Source organism: Anguilla anguilla, chromosome 5 (genome assembly GCF_013347855.1).
Source record: "Anguilla anguilla isolate fAngAng1 chromosome 5, fAngAng1.pri, whole genome shotgun sequence".
Classification (NCBI taxonomy): domain Eukaryota; kingdom Metazoa; phylum Chordata; class Actinopteri; order Anguilliformes; family Anguillidae; genus Anguilla; species Anguilla anguilla.
The window spans coordinates 6,074,834-6,090,400 of record NC_049205.1 but is presented as its reverse complement, the minus strand read 5'-3'; the positions used below and the strand labels follow the sequence as shown (position 1 = coordinate 6,090,400).

General features: G+C 44.1%; 2 protein-coding genes across 4 annotated transcripts in view; both read left to right on the top strand.

Annotated features, from left to right (window-relative positions):
- The window catches only part of LOC118227389 (guanylate-binding protein 1-like), a 38,283-nt gene extending 27,224 nt beyond the window's left edge, over positions 1-11,059 (top strand). For 2 of the 3 annotated variants that reach the window (XM_035417785.1, XM_035417787.1), the window contains 2 exons: positions 10,244-10,346; positions 10,765-11,027. In XM_035417785.1, the coding sequence (XP_035273676.1) occupies positions 10,244-10,346; positions 10,765-11,012 (351 nt within the window). In that variant the 3' untranslated portion in view covers positions 11,013-11,027. Of the gene's footprint in view, positions 1-10,243; positions 10,347-10,764 lie in introns of all 3 variants that reach the window. The other variant, XM_035417786.1, reaches the window with a different exon arrangement.
- On the top strand, positions 3,123-6,403 carry LOC118227393 (guanylate-binding protein 2-like). The gene is made up of 6 exons (XM_035417791.1): positions 3,123-3,340; positions 3,718-3,830; positions 3,917-4,026; positions 4,805-4,998; positions 5,549-5,791; positions 6,054-6,403. Exons 1-6 carry the CDS (start codon positions 3,160-3,162, stop codon positions 6,386-6,388), a joined length of 1,176 nt encoding a protein of 391 aa, XP_035273682.1. The 5' UTR covers positions 3,123-3,159; the 3' UTR covers positions 6,389-6,403.
- Positions 11,060-15,567: the final 4,508 nt, after the last annotated feature.

Below are 15,567 nucleotides of genomic sequence, written 5' to 3'. Positions count from 1 at the left end.
TTTCAGAAAATATATAACTTTAAAAGATTTAAGTCAATCTTTTACTGTTACTTTTGCCGTTTATTGAGGGTGTGACAGAAAATTTCGGTGCCGCTGACCGAATGTTTTTTCACATTTACAGTTCGATTGAGCAAGTAGGCCACTCAAAGTAGGCTATATTTTTATTGGTTAGTGCTGTCCGATTGTGCTAGCTGCTTCACATTAACCTTGTACGGGGATCAATAAAGGCTAACAGCACAGTGGCCTACCACTTAATTATTGTCACTTTTACCCTCCCTAGTATCATGGCGGGAAAAAAAAAACATTTCTGGACGGACGAGGAGACCAACTTCATGCTGTCGCAACTAAATATCCTAAAACACATGAATGGAAGAAAAACGCGGAATGACGAACTATTCAAAAAAGTTGTGACAAAATTGGAGAAAGCAGGATTTATAAGAAGCCTTGGTCAGACACACCTCGGTCAATAATTCGATTCTTTCCGAGTCCTGTATATTGGGACAACGACAATAATCCAATTAAATCTCATCTTTGGCCAAATCGAGCTATTAATATCGCTCGATTTCGGGCGGCGATTGCACACACAGTGTGGCCACAGCAGTGATCAAACTGTTCTCCAAGAGGAGTTTTTTTCCTTTGTTTTGTCATATATCTGAGTCATTGCTGAGAATGACACTTCACAGAGATAGGTAAATCCAAAAGGTAGTAAATGACCCAAAGTAAGTTTTCCCAAGTCAGGGTACTCCTTTTGAACTAAGCACCAAAACTGTGAGAGAGTTATGCTTTCAAACCTCATCTGCAGGCCATGGTCTGAGGAAATGTCCAAAAGCTTTCCCTGAATGTTTGCAGGCAGTTTATCTCTGCTGGCCTCTGGCAAGAGGAAAGGGTTTCTCACCCAGTCCAGTCCAGCAGATCTCTCCTCAATGTCTGGGAAATATGACTGGAACTTATGCACAATCTTATCCAAATTGGCTTGATATGAGCTCTCATTGTCCTCAGTGCTAAGGTAAGCATGAAGCTGAGGAAAGCAACTGAAATCCCCACCTGTACATGCCCTTTCCCAGATTTCTGTTTTCTTCATAAAAGCATTGACTTTGTCCAGCACATGGAGAACGTTTGAGTCCTTGCCTTGTAGAGTCGGATTCAGATCATTCAATTTGCTGAACACATCAGCAAGGTAGACAAGTTGTGCTAGCCATTTGGCATCTTCAAACATTGTGGAGATTTGGGGGGGGGCGTGTATCGACCACCCTACCTGTATCGACCACCCTAACCGCTAGTGTATTTATTTCGTATTAATTGGAGAGGACTGGACATTGTTACCTAGTAAAATGTGAGTCCTGTTAAAATACACATAATAAACTGTCTAAATGTAAATAAATAAATAAAACTTCATACATATACGTTTAGTTATATTAATGCAACCTTATTTACTATATCAACTTTAAGACAATCAACACGCTCGAAATGATCTCATCGCGACCCATTAAATCCAATGGCGCAGACGTTGCTTCATAATTTCAAACTGCTTTCCTAACGGCTATTTTGCGTCCTGTGTATTTTTTACAGTCTCTGGTTACGACTGTGAATATGTACGGATTCGGATTCCCAGACGTCCTGACAGCGACCGCCAACGTTCTATTACCGTAAGACCTGGCCGTTTTCCAACGGAAAAGTTTTAGCATGGCATTCCTGAAAGTGGGGGACAAAAAATCCCCCCGCCCTTGCACGTATGCGATAAGTACACTTATGGAGGACTATCTCCTTTGGCTAATTATGGGGGATGAAATAAATGTTTTTTTCCTATATTTTCATAGGACGTAGTTTCTTCATAACATGTTTGTCTCCAGGTTTAAGCGTTACAGAAATGTGGCCCAGAGCCTTTTAGTGGAGACAGCGGTCAATGTGTTGTTGCAGAGGGAGCAGCGAACCTGTTTTACCGATCATTTTATTCATCAGAACCCACACGCGTCCGTCACTTACGGTTCTCCTTTTATTTTTAAGCACAGGCTAAATACAGGGACTCATCGGCAGTGAAGAAACATTTACCTCTTCAGGTGGACAAAGGAACTGCAGACATTGTCGTCGGGCTTTTTGTAACACTCATCACCCTCAGCTAGAAATACTGACATCATGCCGAATGCAAAGGTAACAAGACCACTGCCAGAGAGAGGGTGCCAAGAGAGAGAGAGATTTATATAGTAAATGGACTGCATTTATATAGCGCTTTTATCCAAAGCGCTTTACAATTGATGCCTCTCATTCGCCAGAGCAGTTAGGGGTTAGGTGTCTTGCTCAAGGACACTTCAACATGCCCAGGGTGGGGTTTGAACCGGCAACCCTCCGACTGCCAGACAATCGCTCTTACCTCCTGAGCTCTGTCGCCCCTATTTGTCAATATTGTTATAGACAGTCATGCCAATAAAGCATTATTGAATAGAGAGAGAGAGAAAGAGAATTATGTGGCTGATTTTAGCAGTTGACCTATGTAACACTCTGTATCCAATACTCAGCATCACAGGTTTGAATTTCATGCCATTTCAAGAATTCCTCACATAATTACACATTTTAGCATAATATATTTCGCTTTTGGAACATGCCATTTATTTCTATAATGCCACTGACTTCAAATTCCAGTTTTTCATCGGGTTCCACTTTTTCCAATCTGCTACAAAGAGATTTGTATTACATTGAGACTATTACAGTGAGCTATTGTAATTTACATTACAGTGAGATTATTGTGAGCTGAGGCATCTTTAAAACTGGCTTCTTTGAAAAATAATGATACCAGACCCTGTTTGGACTCAGTGCTTTAGATGTCTAAATTGGTCACGTATGACCGAGACATTTCATTTGAGTTAATGTTTGGCAAAGACATGATACTGGGTTGGTCCCAAGACATCTAGATCCTTAACACTGCACTTCTCCAACTGCAATGAAATACACAGTATATCGCACTTCACTGCTCACAATCTTGCCAAATGAACTTTATTATGAGTGCGGCTGCGAGTCTTGTCAACATGTTTGTGTGTGCGTTTGCATTGTTTACAGGGACGGTTTGTGGCAATGCAGAAGCCAGTCTGTCTCATTTCAAGTTCCAGTGCAGGTGAACTGGAGTGTGTGTGTGTGTGTGTGTGATTCTAGGGCGGCAGACATTCTATGGACTTCGAAAGGCCTTTTCTTTTGATTGAGAGCACGAGCAGTGGTGAACTGCAGGTGAACCAGGAAGCCCTGGACGTTCTGAACTCCATCAGGCAGCCTGTGGTGGTGGTGTCCATCGTAGGCATGTACCGCACGGGCAAGTCTTACCTGATGAACAGACTGGCTGGGAAGCAGACAGGTATGTTTATATCTCCATCTTGGGGTTTTTCTGGGTTTTTGGGTTTTTTGAAAAATACCTAAACTCTCTTATCTGGGGTTTCCATCTGTGTCGATTTCTTTGCATGTAACATCTGGGTTCTATTGTCTCTGGGTTCTCTATGTGTATTTTCAGGGTTCTAGTGTATCTTGAGTTCTCTGTGTGTGTTTTCAGTGTTCTAGTGTATTCCATTCTGCATGTGTTCACAGGGTTCTCGTGTCTCTGGGTTCTGTGTGTGTGTTTTCAGGGTTCTAGTGTATCTGTATTCTGTATGTGTTCTCAGGGTTCTAGTGTCTCCGGGTTCTCTCTGTATGTTCTGAGGGTTCTAGTTTATCTGAGTTCCCTGTGTGTGTTTTCAGGGTTCCCCGTGGGCTCCACTAAGGGTATCTGGATGTGGTGCGTGCTACACCCTCACAAAGATGACCAAACATTGGTCCTGCTGGACACTGAGGGTTTGGGGGATGTGGCAAGGGTAGGACACCCTTTTAATACTAACTTCACCAAACAATGCCTGTGCTCTATATTGCATTGAAACTCCAATTTCTTTTTCCCCAACAGGGAGACCAGGCTCATGACACCTGGATCTTTTCCCTGGCCGTCCTCCTGAGCAGCACGTTTGTCTACAACAGCATGGGCACCATCAACAACGAAGCGGTGATGAGCCTGCAGTATCCTAGCAACCATATAAACTTATTGCATGTATAGAGATGAGCTTGCCGTACCCTAGCAACCACGTAAGCTTAGCGCATGTATAGAGATGAGCTTGCCGTACCCTAGCAACCACGTAAGCTTAGCGCATGTGTAGAGATGAGCTTGCCGTACCCTAGCAACCACGTAAGCTTAGCGCATGTTTAGAGATGAGCATGCAGTACCCTAGCAACCACGTAAGCTTAGCGCATGTGTAGAGATGAGCATGCAGTACCCTAGCAACCACGTAAGAGTAGTGCATGTGTGGAGCAGCAGTAAAATGACCCAATCAGGTATTACAGGTTTTACACCATCCTAAGGTTTGATGTCAGTGTTAAATAAAATGTGTTTCAATACTTAACAGCAATAAAAGGGGAGGCCAGTCCTTAATTCCGTTAGATGCGTTAGCTGGTCAGCTGGTCCAAGGTCCATAGCAGGTCTGCAGGAACTCAAGAAATTACTTCTTTGAAGTCAGGGTTGCAACGGGTTCCAGTCGAGACGACTTGGATGTGCACACATTCATACTTCCTGTTTTACTTTCCTGTTTTGCTAATTTTGTAATAGAAATCTTTTTATTCTTGATTAGTCAGGCATTTACGCCATTAGCCATGTGACTGGGCGAGCATTTCAAGCAACAGTTCAGATGTTGCTGTTAGAGTAGGCGTTTTAGTTTTCTCAAGTGAATTCCGTTTGCGACCATTAAAGTTTACCTTGGTCCTGTCACACACCTCCAGCAGTCCTTCCTTAAAGATTCCACAGCTATGTGACAGAGCTGACCGAGCACATCAAGGTGAAGCCCAGCGAGGAGAAAGAGGACGACACGGCTGAGAAATTCATCCGCTTCTTCCCCACCTTTGTCTGGACTGTGAGGGACTTCACTCTGGAGTTGAAGTTCGACGGAGAGGCGGTCACTGCGGACGATTACCTGGAGAACTCCCTGAAGCTGGTGAAGGGTAGGTGTGCGGGGTCAAAATTATTCGCAGAAGCTGGGTGCCATTCAGTCAAGCGAGGCGTTATTGATGTATCATGGCGAGAGTGGTTGTGTGTGACTGTGAATGCATAACAAGTCATGGATGGCTGAGAGAAACCCTCCCACTTGGGGCAGCACAACTTGATTGCCATACTGCAGGGCTTCCGGCCACATAGAATTCCTCTTGGAACTGGCAGCTGGGCTTGTAACCTGAAGGTCACAGGTTAGATTCCTGGATGAAGGGGAGGGGGGTGGGGGCACTGCCATTGTACCCTTCAGCAAGGTACTTAACCTGCATTGCTTCAGTATATATCCAGCTGTATAAATGGATGCAATGCAAATGCTATGTAAAAAAAGTTGTGTAAGTTGCTCTGGATAACAGCGTCTGCTAAAAAAAGAAAAGAAAAAAAAAAGCCCGGCAAAATATCAGATTTCACACCGAACCGTGGAGTTTGTCCACACTGGCTGACCCTGGCCAGGATGAGCCGCCGTTCAACCCGCTGAAGAGGCTGTTCTGCATTTGTGTTGTCAAGGCAACTCCAAACACGCAGCGTACAGCAACGGGCCCCGGGAGTGCATCCGGAACTACTTCCCGACCCGGAAGTGCTTCGTGTTTGACCAGCCCGCCTCCAAGGAGAAGCTAAGGATCATCGAGGAGCTGACTGATGCCGACCTGGAGCCGGCCTTCGTGCGGCAAACGCTCGAGTTCTGCAGCTACATTTTCAAGCACTCCAAAGAGAAGACGATGACCGGAGGGTATAAGGTCACCGGACAGAGTAAGCATGTAAAACATCTCATCACTGAACGATTGTCATGGGATTATTTTTGGGGAAAATACACTATTGACAACAAGCAGAAAGCTGATTTAAAGGACAGGATGAAACACACAATATGAAATTATTAAAGAAAAGTATGCCAGGAAAAGTCCACAGTTTGTGTGTCTTGTGACTTCCAAAAGGTGTTGTTGATACTGAAGCATATATTTTTTTGTTTGATATTTTGTCTTTCGTCTGCTCCTGTCTGCCTGTGTGACTCCAGTGCTGGGGAACCTGGCGGTGACGTACGTGGACGCCATTCGTAGCGGGAGCGTCCCGTGTTTGGAGAACGCCGTGGCGGCGCTGTCTCTGATCGAGAACCCGGCGGCGGTCGAGGAGTCTTTCGCCCTCTACAGGCGGCTGCTGGGAGAGCGGGTGAAACTGCACACCGAGACCCAGGAGGAGCTCTCCAGCACTCACGAGGGCTGCCTGAAGGAGGCGCTGCAGCTCTTCATGAAGCGCTCCTTCAAGGACAATGACCAGAACTTCCAGAGAGACCTCATGGTGAGATACATATCAGATTTAAGAAGAGTAGTCTTTTCTGAGCGTATGAAATGAAAACATTTGTATTGCACTATGATATACAAGTTCTTCCATCCATTATCTATCCATCTATTATCTATACCCGCATGGTACTGGTCAGGGTTGCAGGGGGTGCTGGAGCCTATCCCAGCGTGCACTGGGCGAAAGGCAGGAATACACCCTGGACAGGTGGCCAATCTATCTCAGGGCACACACACAATTCACTCACCATTCACTCACACACTCATGCCTCGGGGCAATTTAGAGTCCCCAATTAGCCTAGCTGCATGCCTTTGCATTGTAGGAGGAAACCGGAATACCCGGAGGAAACCTGATATATTAGTGTAATACAATTTATGTATTAATTTCAATTGTTTATTTATTTATTTTTTTAACCAGACGTAATTGGTTTTTTTAACCAGAAAACAGTGGTTTTGCCTTTTAACTCTTTTTTTTTTTTGCAAATGTGTAAACCGGCTTACTTGGTTTTATCAGCAGAAAGAAACTGTAAATGTTTGCTAACTCTAACATGCAAGTTCCCTTAAAGGTGTGCAATGGAAAAGAGATGGTTAGCTCAGAATTTAACGATTATATATATCTGCCCATGTGTGCCATATGCGTCCATTGGCACATAAATAAGGTGGCACGTGTCAGTTTTGATGGTGTTCTGTTCCTGCTCTGTCTCCACAGGGACGAATAAAAGCTGAGTATGATGGGAAATGTAAAGAGAATGCAAGGCTCTCCCAGAGTCACTGCACTGCTCTATTACAACGGCTGTGGTCTCAGATGGACTACGAGTCATTCATGAGACCTGGCGGGTATGCGGACTACAGGGTCCAGCTGGACTCCATCGTCCAAACCTACAGAGACACACCTGGGAAAGGTGTACAGGTATCTAAACTCAAGAGCCCTCAGACATTTATTTGAACCTAGAATGAATCACCTGGAAGAACTGGGGGTTTGGATAGAGCTTAATAAGTCTGCCATGCATTTATTTTGCAAACTTTATTTTATAGTATTACCCTCTGATTGAAACCTGTGATTTATTCCTGAGTGTGTGTGAGTGCATGTATGTGTGTACATGTGAGTGCATGTGTGTACATGTGTGTACATGTGTGTGTGTGTGTGCGTGAGCATGTGTGCGTGTGCGTGCATGTGTGCATGTGTGTGTGTGTGTGCATGTGTGTGTGTGTGTGTGTGTGTGTGTGTGTGTGTGTGTGTGTGTGTGCATGTGTGTGTGTCTCCCTCAGATACCTTTCATATCCATGTGGCTTATTGAGCGTTTTGGTTCTCATTGACAGGCAGAACAGGCTCTGGAGATCTTCATGAAGGAGAAAAATGATCTGGGTGCCTCCATCCCGAAGGCCGACAGGAACCTCACAGAACAAGACAGGAAGCTGAAGGGTAAGGCCGATCCGTCAGGGTCTGTGTTCAAGCTGACTTTCCACCAAAGCCCCATTCCGGCGTCCTGAGACAGTTCACAGATTCCCAGATAACAGAATTTGCCTGGGCTGGATCCGTCTTGAGTTCACGGAAACATCCGGAACCGGATCCATAAAAAGCATGGACGTAGATCCCGGTGATTCAGAGGGGACAAGGGAGACATCAAATGCCCCCCCCCCCTCCCCCAAAAATAAATAAATAAAATTTCCTGTTTGTTGTCCCCCCGAAGTTGAAACGGGATCCACGATCCTAAAAGGGACTTGGTCCAACCACAAAACCAATGCCGGCAAAGATGCGTAGTGCCCGAACATGGGTCATATGCGGGCCAGTTCTGGTACAGATCCAAAAATGTATTTATTACCTTCAGTCCAGGTTGTGATGGACCCACAAACAGACAAAATTGTTATGCTCATTTATTACTGGGCGACATAGCTCAGGAGGTAAGAGCGGTTGTCTGGCAGTCGGAGGGTTGCCGGTTCGAACCCCGCCCTGGGTGTGTCGAAGTGTCCCTGAGCAAGACACCTAACCCCTAACTGCTCTGGTGAATGAGAGGCATCAATTGTAAAGCGCCTTGGATAAATGCGCTATATAAATGCAGTCCATTTACCATTTATTACTTCCTGACTGAATTGACTGCTGGCTTTGAAGTTTACTCTTAGAAATACGCCCCATCTGGGGCCGTCTGAGTAGTGTAGAGGTATAAGAGCTTGCTCACCACCACAGAGACCCGGCAGCGGTACTTCCGGCTTGGTGAGACGTTCCTACGAACTCAATTGGCAGTGTTCGAGGGTGGGAAGCCGGTGAGGGTATGAGTCCTGATCATTGCATTAGCGACTCCTGCTGGGGCGCCAGTTCAGCGCCTGTTCAGCAGGGAGGGGATCTGGGGGAGATAGCATGAACCTCCGCGCGCGTTACGCTCTCCCAGTGAAACTCCTCGCTGTCAGGTGAAAAGAAGCGGCTGACGACTCCACATGTATCGGAGGAGGCATGTGGTAGTCTACACCCTCCCCAGACCAACAGAGGATAACACATTGACCAGGACTGTGTGATACGCACGGGGAATTGGTATAACGACTAAAATTGGGGAGAAAATTGGAGAAAAAAAAAGAAAGAAATACGCCTTGCCTTTTTCAGGTGTTTTTATTTGGGTGAAAGACCCTCTACCTGTCGAGCTCAAATAAAAATCACTTAGCTATTTTAAGAGCAATTACCATTAAATCAAAAATATGTTTTATTGGATTCAGTCAAACCAAACACATTGAAATCATAAGAAATAAACATCCAAGACACAAAAAATAATAATAATTAAAGATATTACGACACATTTTGCAATGTTTTATTTTCTTTGCCGACAGAGGAGAAAGCTCACAGAGTGAACGAACAGCAGCTGATGGACAAGTTGGAGAGGAAGTGGCGCGCCATCTTCGAGGAGAACCAGAGAGTTCTCGACCAGCGCCTGCAGGTATCCCAGCTCACACAAATGTGTTTCGAGAACGCTGGGGAATTCTCTGGTTAGATTTTCCCATGGTCGTGAGACAGCAGTATGACAAGAACAGATTTTCCAAACGCAGACATATGTCCCAGGTATGTTGTATGCAAGTGGTGTATCTAAAAAAGAACCAGCTGTTGTTGTAGCCCCTCACTACGACAGCTAATTCAGCTACTCAAGGTCTTGACGTGAAGGTCGTAGAAAGCTGAGTAAGTGAAACAGGCCTTTTAGTTATGGGCGATAAATAAGCCAGCCCTTCTCAAATACAACTGGAGACCCCTGGTGTACACATTTACCGGAAACCTGGAAACCACCTCCTTATGTGATTAGCATTTAGTGATTTAAAAAGAAAAATGCAAAAATATACTGTGTGAGTATGTCTAACTACACTGTGTGAGTATAGCTACACTGTGTGAGTATGTCTAACTGCACTGTGTGAATATATCTAACTACACTATGTGAGTGTAACTGCACTGTGTGAATATATCTAACTGCACTGTGTGAGTGTAACTGCACTGTGTGAGTATAGCTGCACTGTGTGAGTATAGCTGCTCGGTGTGAGTATATCTAACTGCACTGTGTGAGTGTAACTGCACTGTGTCAGTATATCTAACTGCACTGTGTGAGTATATTTAATTGCACTGTGTGAATATATCTAACTGCACTGTGTGAGTATAACTGCACTGTGTATATATCTAACTGCACTGTGTGAGTATATCTAACTACACTGTGTATATATCTAACTGCACTGTGTGAGTATAGCTGCACTGTGTGAGTATATCTAACTGCATTGTGTGAGTATAGCTGCACTGTGTATATATCTAACTGCACTGTGTGAGTATAGCTGCACTGTGTATATATCTAACTGCACTGTGTGAGTATATCTGCACTGTGTGAGTGTATCTAACTGCACTGCAGTAGAGGCTCAAACTTACATTTTGCTGTGCTTCCGTGTGCAGGAGCAGAGAGCGCTGATCTCCGAGTTGTTCGAGCAAAGGGCGAGGATGATGGAGGCTCAGGTGCAGTCCTTACAGCGGGAGTTAGCAGCGTCCAAGAGCAGAGGTGGGGGTGGTGGCTGTGTCCTCCTCTAATTACATCTTGACGAGTGAAGGCGCCATCCTGCTTGATGTCGTATTTGCAGGTTCACGTCAGTATTAAATATGCAATGATACTATTAGTTACTATTAGTATATGTTTCTTTAGGGAAGACTTTATTTCACCTATAGGCCTGGATCGCCCTGTTTATGCTGCTTTTTGGCACAACCAATCTCTTGATCAGTTATGGTTTATGAAAACATGTATTTGAAGTTCTGCTTTTAATTAAACTTGATTTAACTCAATGCATGGTTTGGTGTATGGTAATTTGCTTTGTCTTTGAACTTTGAACATTTTATAGAGATCCCTTAGTTTCAGTGGCCTGTTGTCCACGCTTTTTGCAGTTACGACACATTTTGCAATGTTTTATTTTCTTTGCCGACAGAGGAGGAAGCTCGCATGGAGATGGAGAGATTTAAGGCAGAGGTGGCCAGGAGGGAACAGGAAGACGCGGTGAAGCGTTTGGAGGACGCGGAGAAAGCTCACAGAGTGAACGAACAGCAGCCGATGGACAAGTTGGAGAGGGAGCGGCGCGCCATCGCCGAGCAGAACCAGAGAGTTATCGACCAGTGCCTGAAGGTATCCCAGCTCACACAAATGTGTTTCGAGAACGCTGGGGAATTCTCTGGTTAGATTTTCACGTGGTCATGAGACAGCAGTATGACATGAACAGATTTTCCAAACACAGAAAAATGTCCCATGTATGTTATATACATATGGTGTATCTACAAAGGACCAGCTTTTGTTGTAGCCCCGCACTACGACAGCTACTCAAGGTCTTGACGTGAAGATTGTAGAAAGCTGAGTAAGTGAAACAGGCCTTTTAGTTATGGGCGATAAATAAGCCAGCCCTTCTCAAATACAACTGGAGACCCCTGGTGTACACATTTACTGGAAACCTGGAAACCACCTCCTTATATGATTAGCATTTAGTGATTTTAAAAAATGCAAAAATATACTGTGTGAGTATGTCTAACTACACTGAGTATGGGTGCACTGTGTGAGTATGTCTAACTACACTGTGTGAGTATGGCTGCACTGTGTGAGCATGTCTAACTGCACTGTGTGAGTATATCTAACTGCACTGTGTATATATCTAACTGCACTGTGTGAGTATATCTCACTGCACTGTGTGAGTGTATCTAACAGCACTGCGTGAGTGTATCTAACTGCACTGTGTGAGTATATCTGCATTGTGTGAGTGTATCTAACAGCACTGTGTGAGTATAGCTGCATTGTGTGAGTATAACAGCACTGTGTGAGTATAGCTGCATTGTGTGAGTATAACTGCACTGTGTCAGTATATCTAACTGCACTGTGTCAGTATAACTGCACTGTGTGAGTATAGCTGCACTGTGTGAATGTATGTAACTGCACTGTGTGAGTATAACTGCACTGTGTGAATGTATCTAACTGCACTGTGTGAGTATAGCTGCTCGGTGTGAGTATATCTAACTGCACTGTGTGAATATATCTAACTGCACTGTGTGAGTATAACTGCACTGTGTATATATCTAACTGCACTGTGTGAGTATAGCTGCACTGTGTGAGTATATCTAACTGCACTGTGTATATATCTATCTGCACTGTGTGAGTGTATCTAACTGCACTGCAGTAGAGGCTCATACTTACCTCTTGCTGTGCTTCCGTGTACAGGAGCAGAAAGCGCTGATGTCCGAGGCGTTTCAGCAAAGAGCGAGGGTGATGGAGGCTCAGGTGCAGTCCTTGCAGAGCAGGGGTGGGGGTGAGTGTGTCCTCCAGTAAATACATCTCGACGGGTGAAGGCGCCATCCTGCTTGATGTCGTATTTGCAGGTCCACGTCAGTATTAAATATGCAATGATACTATTAGCTGAATGAATACCAATCTGCGTGTTTCTTTAGGGAAGACTTTATTTCACCTATAGGCCTGGATCGCCCTGTTTATGCTGCTTTTTGGCACAACCAATCTCTTGATCAGTTATGGTTTATGAAAACATGTATTTGAAGTTCTGCTTTTAATTAAGCTTGATTTAACTCAATGCATGGTTTGTTGTGTGGTAATTTGCTTTGTCTTTGAACTTTGAACATTTTATAGAGATCCCTTAGTTTCAGTGGCCTGTTGTCCACGCTTTTTGCAGTTACGACACATTTTGCAATGTTTTATTTTCTTTGCCGACAGAAGAGGAAGCTCGCATGGAGATGGAGAGATTTAAGGCAGAGGTGGCCTGGAGGGAACAGGAATACATGATGAAGCGTTTGGTGGACGCGGAGAAAGCTCACAGAGTGAACGAACAGCAGCCGATGGACAGGTTGGAGAGGGAGCGGCGCGCCATCGCCGAGGAGAACCAGAGAGTTCTCGACCAGTGCCTGCAGGTATCCCAGCTCACACAAATGTGTTTCGAGAACGCTGGGGAATTCTCTGGTTAGATTTTCACGTGGTCATGAGACAGCAGTATGACATGAACAGATTTTCCAAACACAGAAAAATGTCCCATGTATGTTATATACATATGGTGTATCTACAAAACCCCAGCTTTTGTTGTAGCCCCGCACTACGACAGCTACTCAAGGTCTTGACGTGAAGATTGTAGAAAGCTGAGTAAGTGAAACAGGCCTTTTAGTTATGGGCGATAAATAAGCCAGCCCTTCTCAAATACAACTGGAGACCCCTGGTGTACACATTTACTGGAAACCTGGAAAACACCTCCTTATATGATTAGCATTTAGTGATTTTAAAAAATGCAAAAATATACTGTGTGAGTATGTCTAACTACACTGAGTATGGGTGCACTGTGTGAGTATGTCTAACTACACTGTGTGAGTATGGCTGCACTGTGTGAGCATGTCTAACTGCACTGTGTGAGTATATCTAACTGCACTGTGTATATATCTAACTGCACTGTGTGAGTATATCTCACTGCACTGTGTGAGTGTATCTAACAGCACTGCGTGAGTGTATCTAACTGCACTGTGTGAGTATATCTGCATTGTGTGAGTGTATCTAACAGCACTGTGTGAGTATAGCTGCATTGTGTGAGTATAACAGCACTGTGTGAGTATAGCTGCATTGTGTGAGTATAACTGCACTGTGTCAGTATATCTAACTGCACTGTGTCAGTATAACTGCACTGTGTGAGTATAGCTGCACTGTGTGAATGTATGTAACTGCACTGTGTGAGTATAACTGCACTGTGTGAATGTATCTAACTGCACTGTGTGAGTATAGCTGCTCGGTGTGAGTATATCTAACTGCACTGTGTGAATATATCTAACTGCACTGTGTGAGTATAACTGCACTGTGTATATATCTAACTGCACTGTGTGAGTATATCTAACTGCACTGCAGTAGAGGCTCAAACTTACCTCTTGCTGTGCTTTTGTGTACAGGAGCACAAAGCGCTGATCTCCGAGGGGTTCGACCAAAGGGCGAGGATGATGGAGGCTCAGGTGCAGTCCTTGCAGCAGGAGTTACTGTCTAGGAACAATGTGAGTATATTTAACTGCACTGTGTGAGTATAGCTGCACTGTGTGAGTATATCTAACTGCACTGCAGTAGAGGCTCAGACTTACCTCTTTCTGTGCTTCCGTGTGCAGGAGCAGAAAGCGCTGATGGCCGAGGCTCAGCGCAACCAATGTGCCCCCCAGTAAATACATCTTGACGGGTGAAGGCGCCATCCTGCTTGATGTCCTATTTGCAGGTTCACGTCAGTATCAAATAAGCAATGATACTATTAGCTGAATGTATACCAATCTGCGTGTTTCTTTAGAGAAGACTTTATTTCACCTATAGGCCTGGATCGCCCTGTTTGTGCTGCTTTTTTTGCGCAACCAATCTCTTGATCAGTTATGGTTTATGAAAACATGTATTTGAAGTTCTGCTTTTAATTAAACTTGATTTAACTCAATGCATGGTTTGGTGTGTGGTAATTTGCTTTGTCTTTGAACTTTGAACATTTTAGAGAGATCCCTTAGTTTCAGTGGTCTGATGTCCACGCCTTTGGCAGTTAGGGCCTCCGTTATTTCACCAGTCCGTAACTGAATTTAAAAATGTAAAAATCTCACCTGTTGGGGGCGACATAGCTCAGGAGGTAAGAGCGGTTGTCTGGCAGTCGGAGGGTTGGCGGTACAAACCCTGCCCTGGGCGTGTCGAAGTGTCGTTGAGCAAGACACCTAACTCCTAACTGCTCTGGCGAATGAGAGGCATCAATTGTAAAGCGCTTCGGATAAAAGCGCTATATAAATGAAGTCCATTTACCTCTTTCTCCTGGAGTCAGTTGTCATACAGTACATTACTGAGAATGAAACTATTACTCTGATCTGGCTGATTTGGTGACCGGGGATGTGAACTGGCAAGATTTATTTTTTTCATAGTTTTCAAAGCCGTTTCTATCATAGTGTCACCTTAATATTATCAACTGCCTAATTAAGAACAATAAGCCGTTTGAGGTTGCTATAGGGATTGGAGTAAGTACTAGCATACACAACGTGTCCACCAGAACTGGATTGCAAATCAGTGGTCACAATTCAGAAGGTGCCATTTTGGCACTAGCTGCCAATTCAGTTGTTTGTATGTTCAGGCAAAGACTTCACTTGGTTTTCACATTTTATTATCACACACAATTAATTGACCTTCTGTAAAAATGAAGTTGTGTACGACAATCTTCCTTTTGTAAATGGAGGTAATTTTTCTCACCATTGCTATTTAAATAATTTAACTGTTTGATTATGCTTCAGCGTGGTTTGTAACTACTGAAATGATGTAACCCCTTCACACTAATAAACAGCGGTATGAGTTGTGGCGATTTGGGTGGTGATGTAGTGTAGTGGTTAGGAAAATGAGTTCACATTTCTAAGATTGTTGACTCAACCTTCCAGGTGGGGCACTGTCATTGTACCCTTGAACTGGGTCCATCACATTAACGGTTTCATTAATTATGCACTTATAAATAGATTGTATCTAAAGCATGAACGCTGTAGGAGAGTGTGCCAAATATCTAAAATTAACAGGTATTAAGATGACTGATAGAGCCAAAATGTACACCTGCAATTAAGTGTTGATTTTATTCATCAGGGATGCATTATTGATGTTTATTTTCATTGATGCGTAATTTGACTGTCCTTCTGGGTTACAGAGTCCTATCTGGGATGACTGATAGCCATTTGTCCTTTATTTTTTAAAAAAGAGATCTTCATACATTTATTCTTTT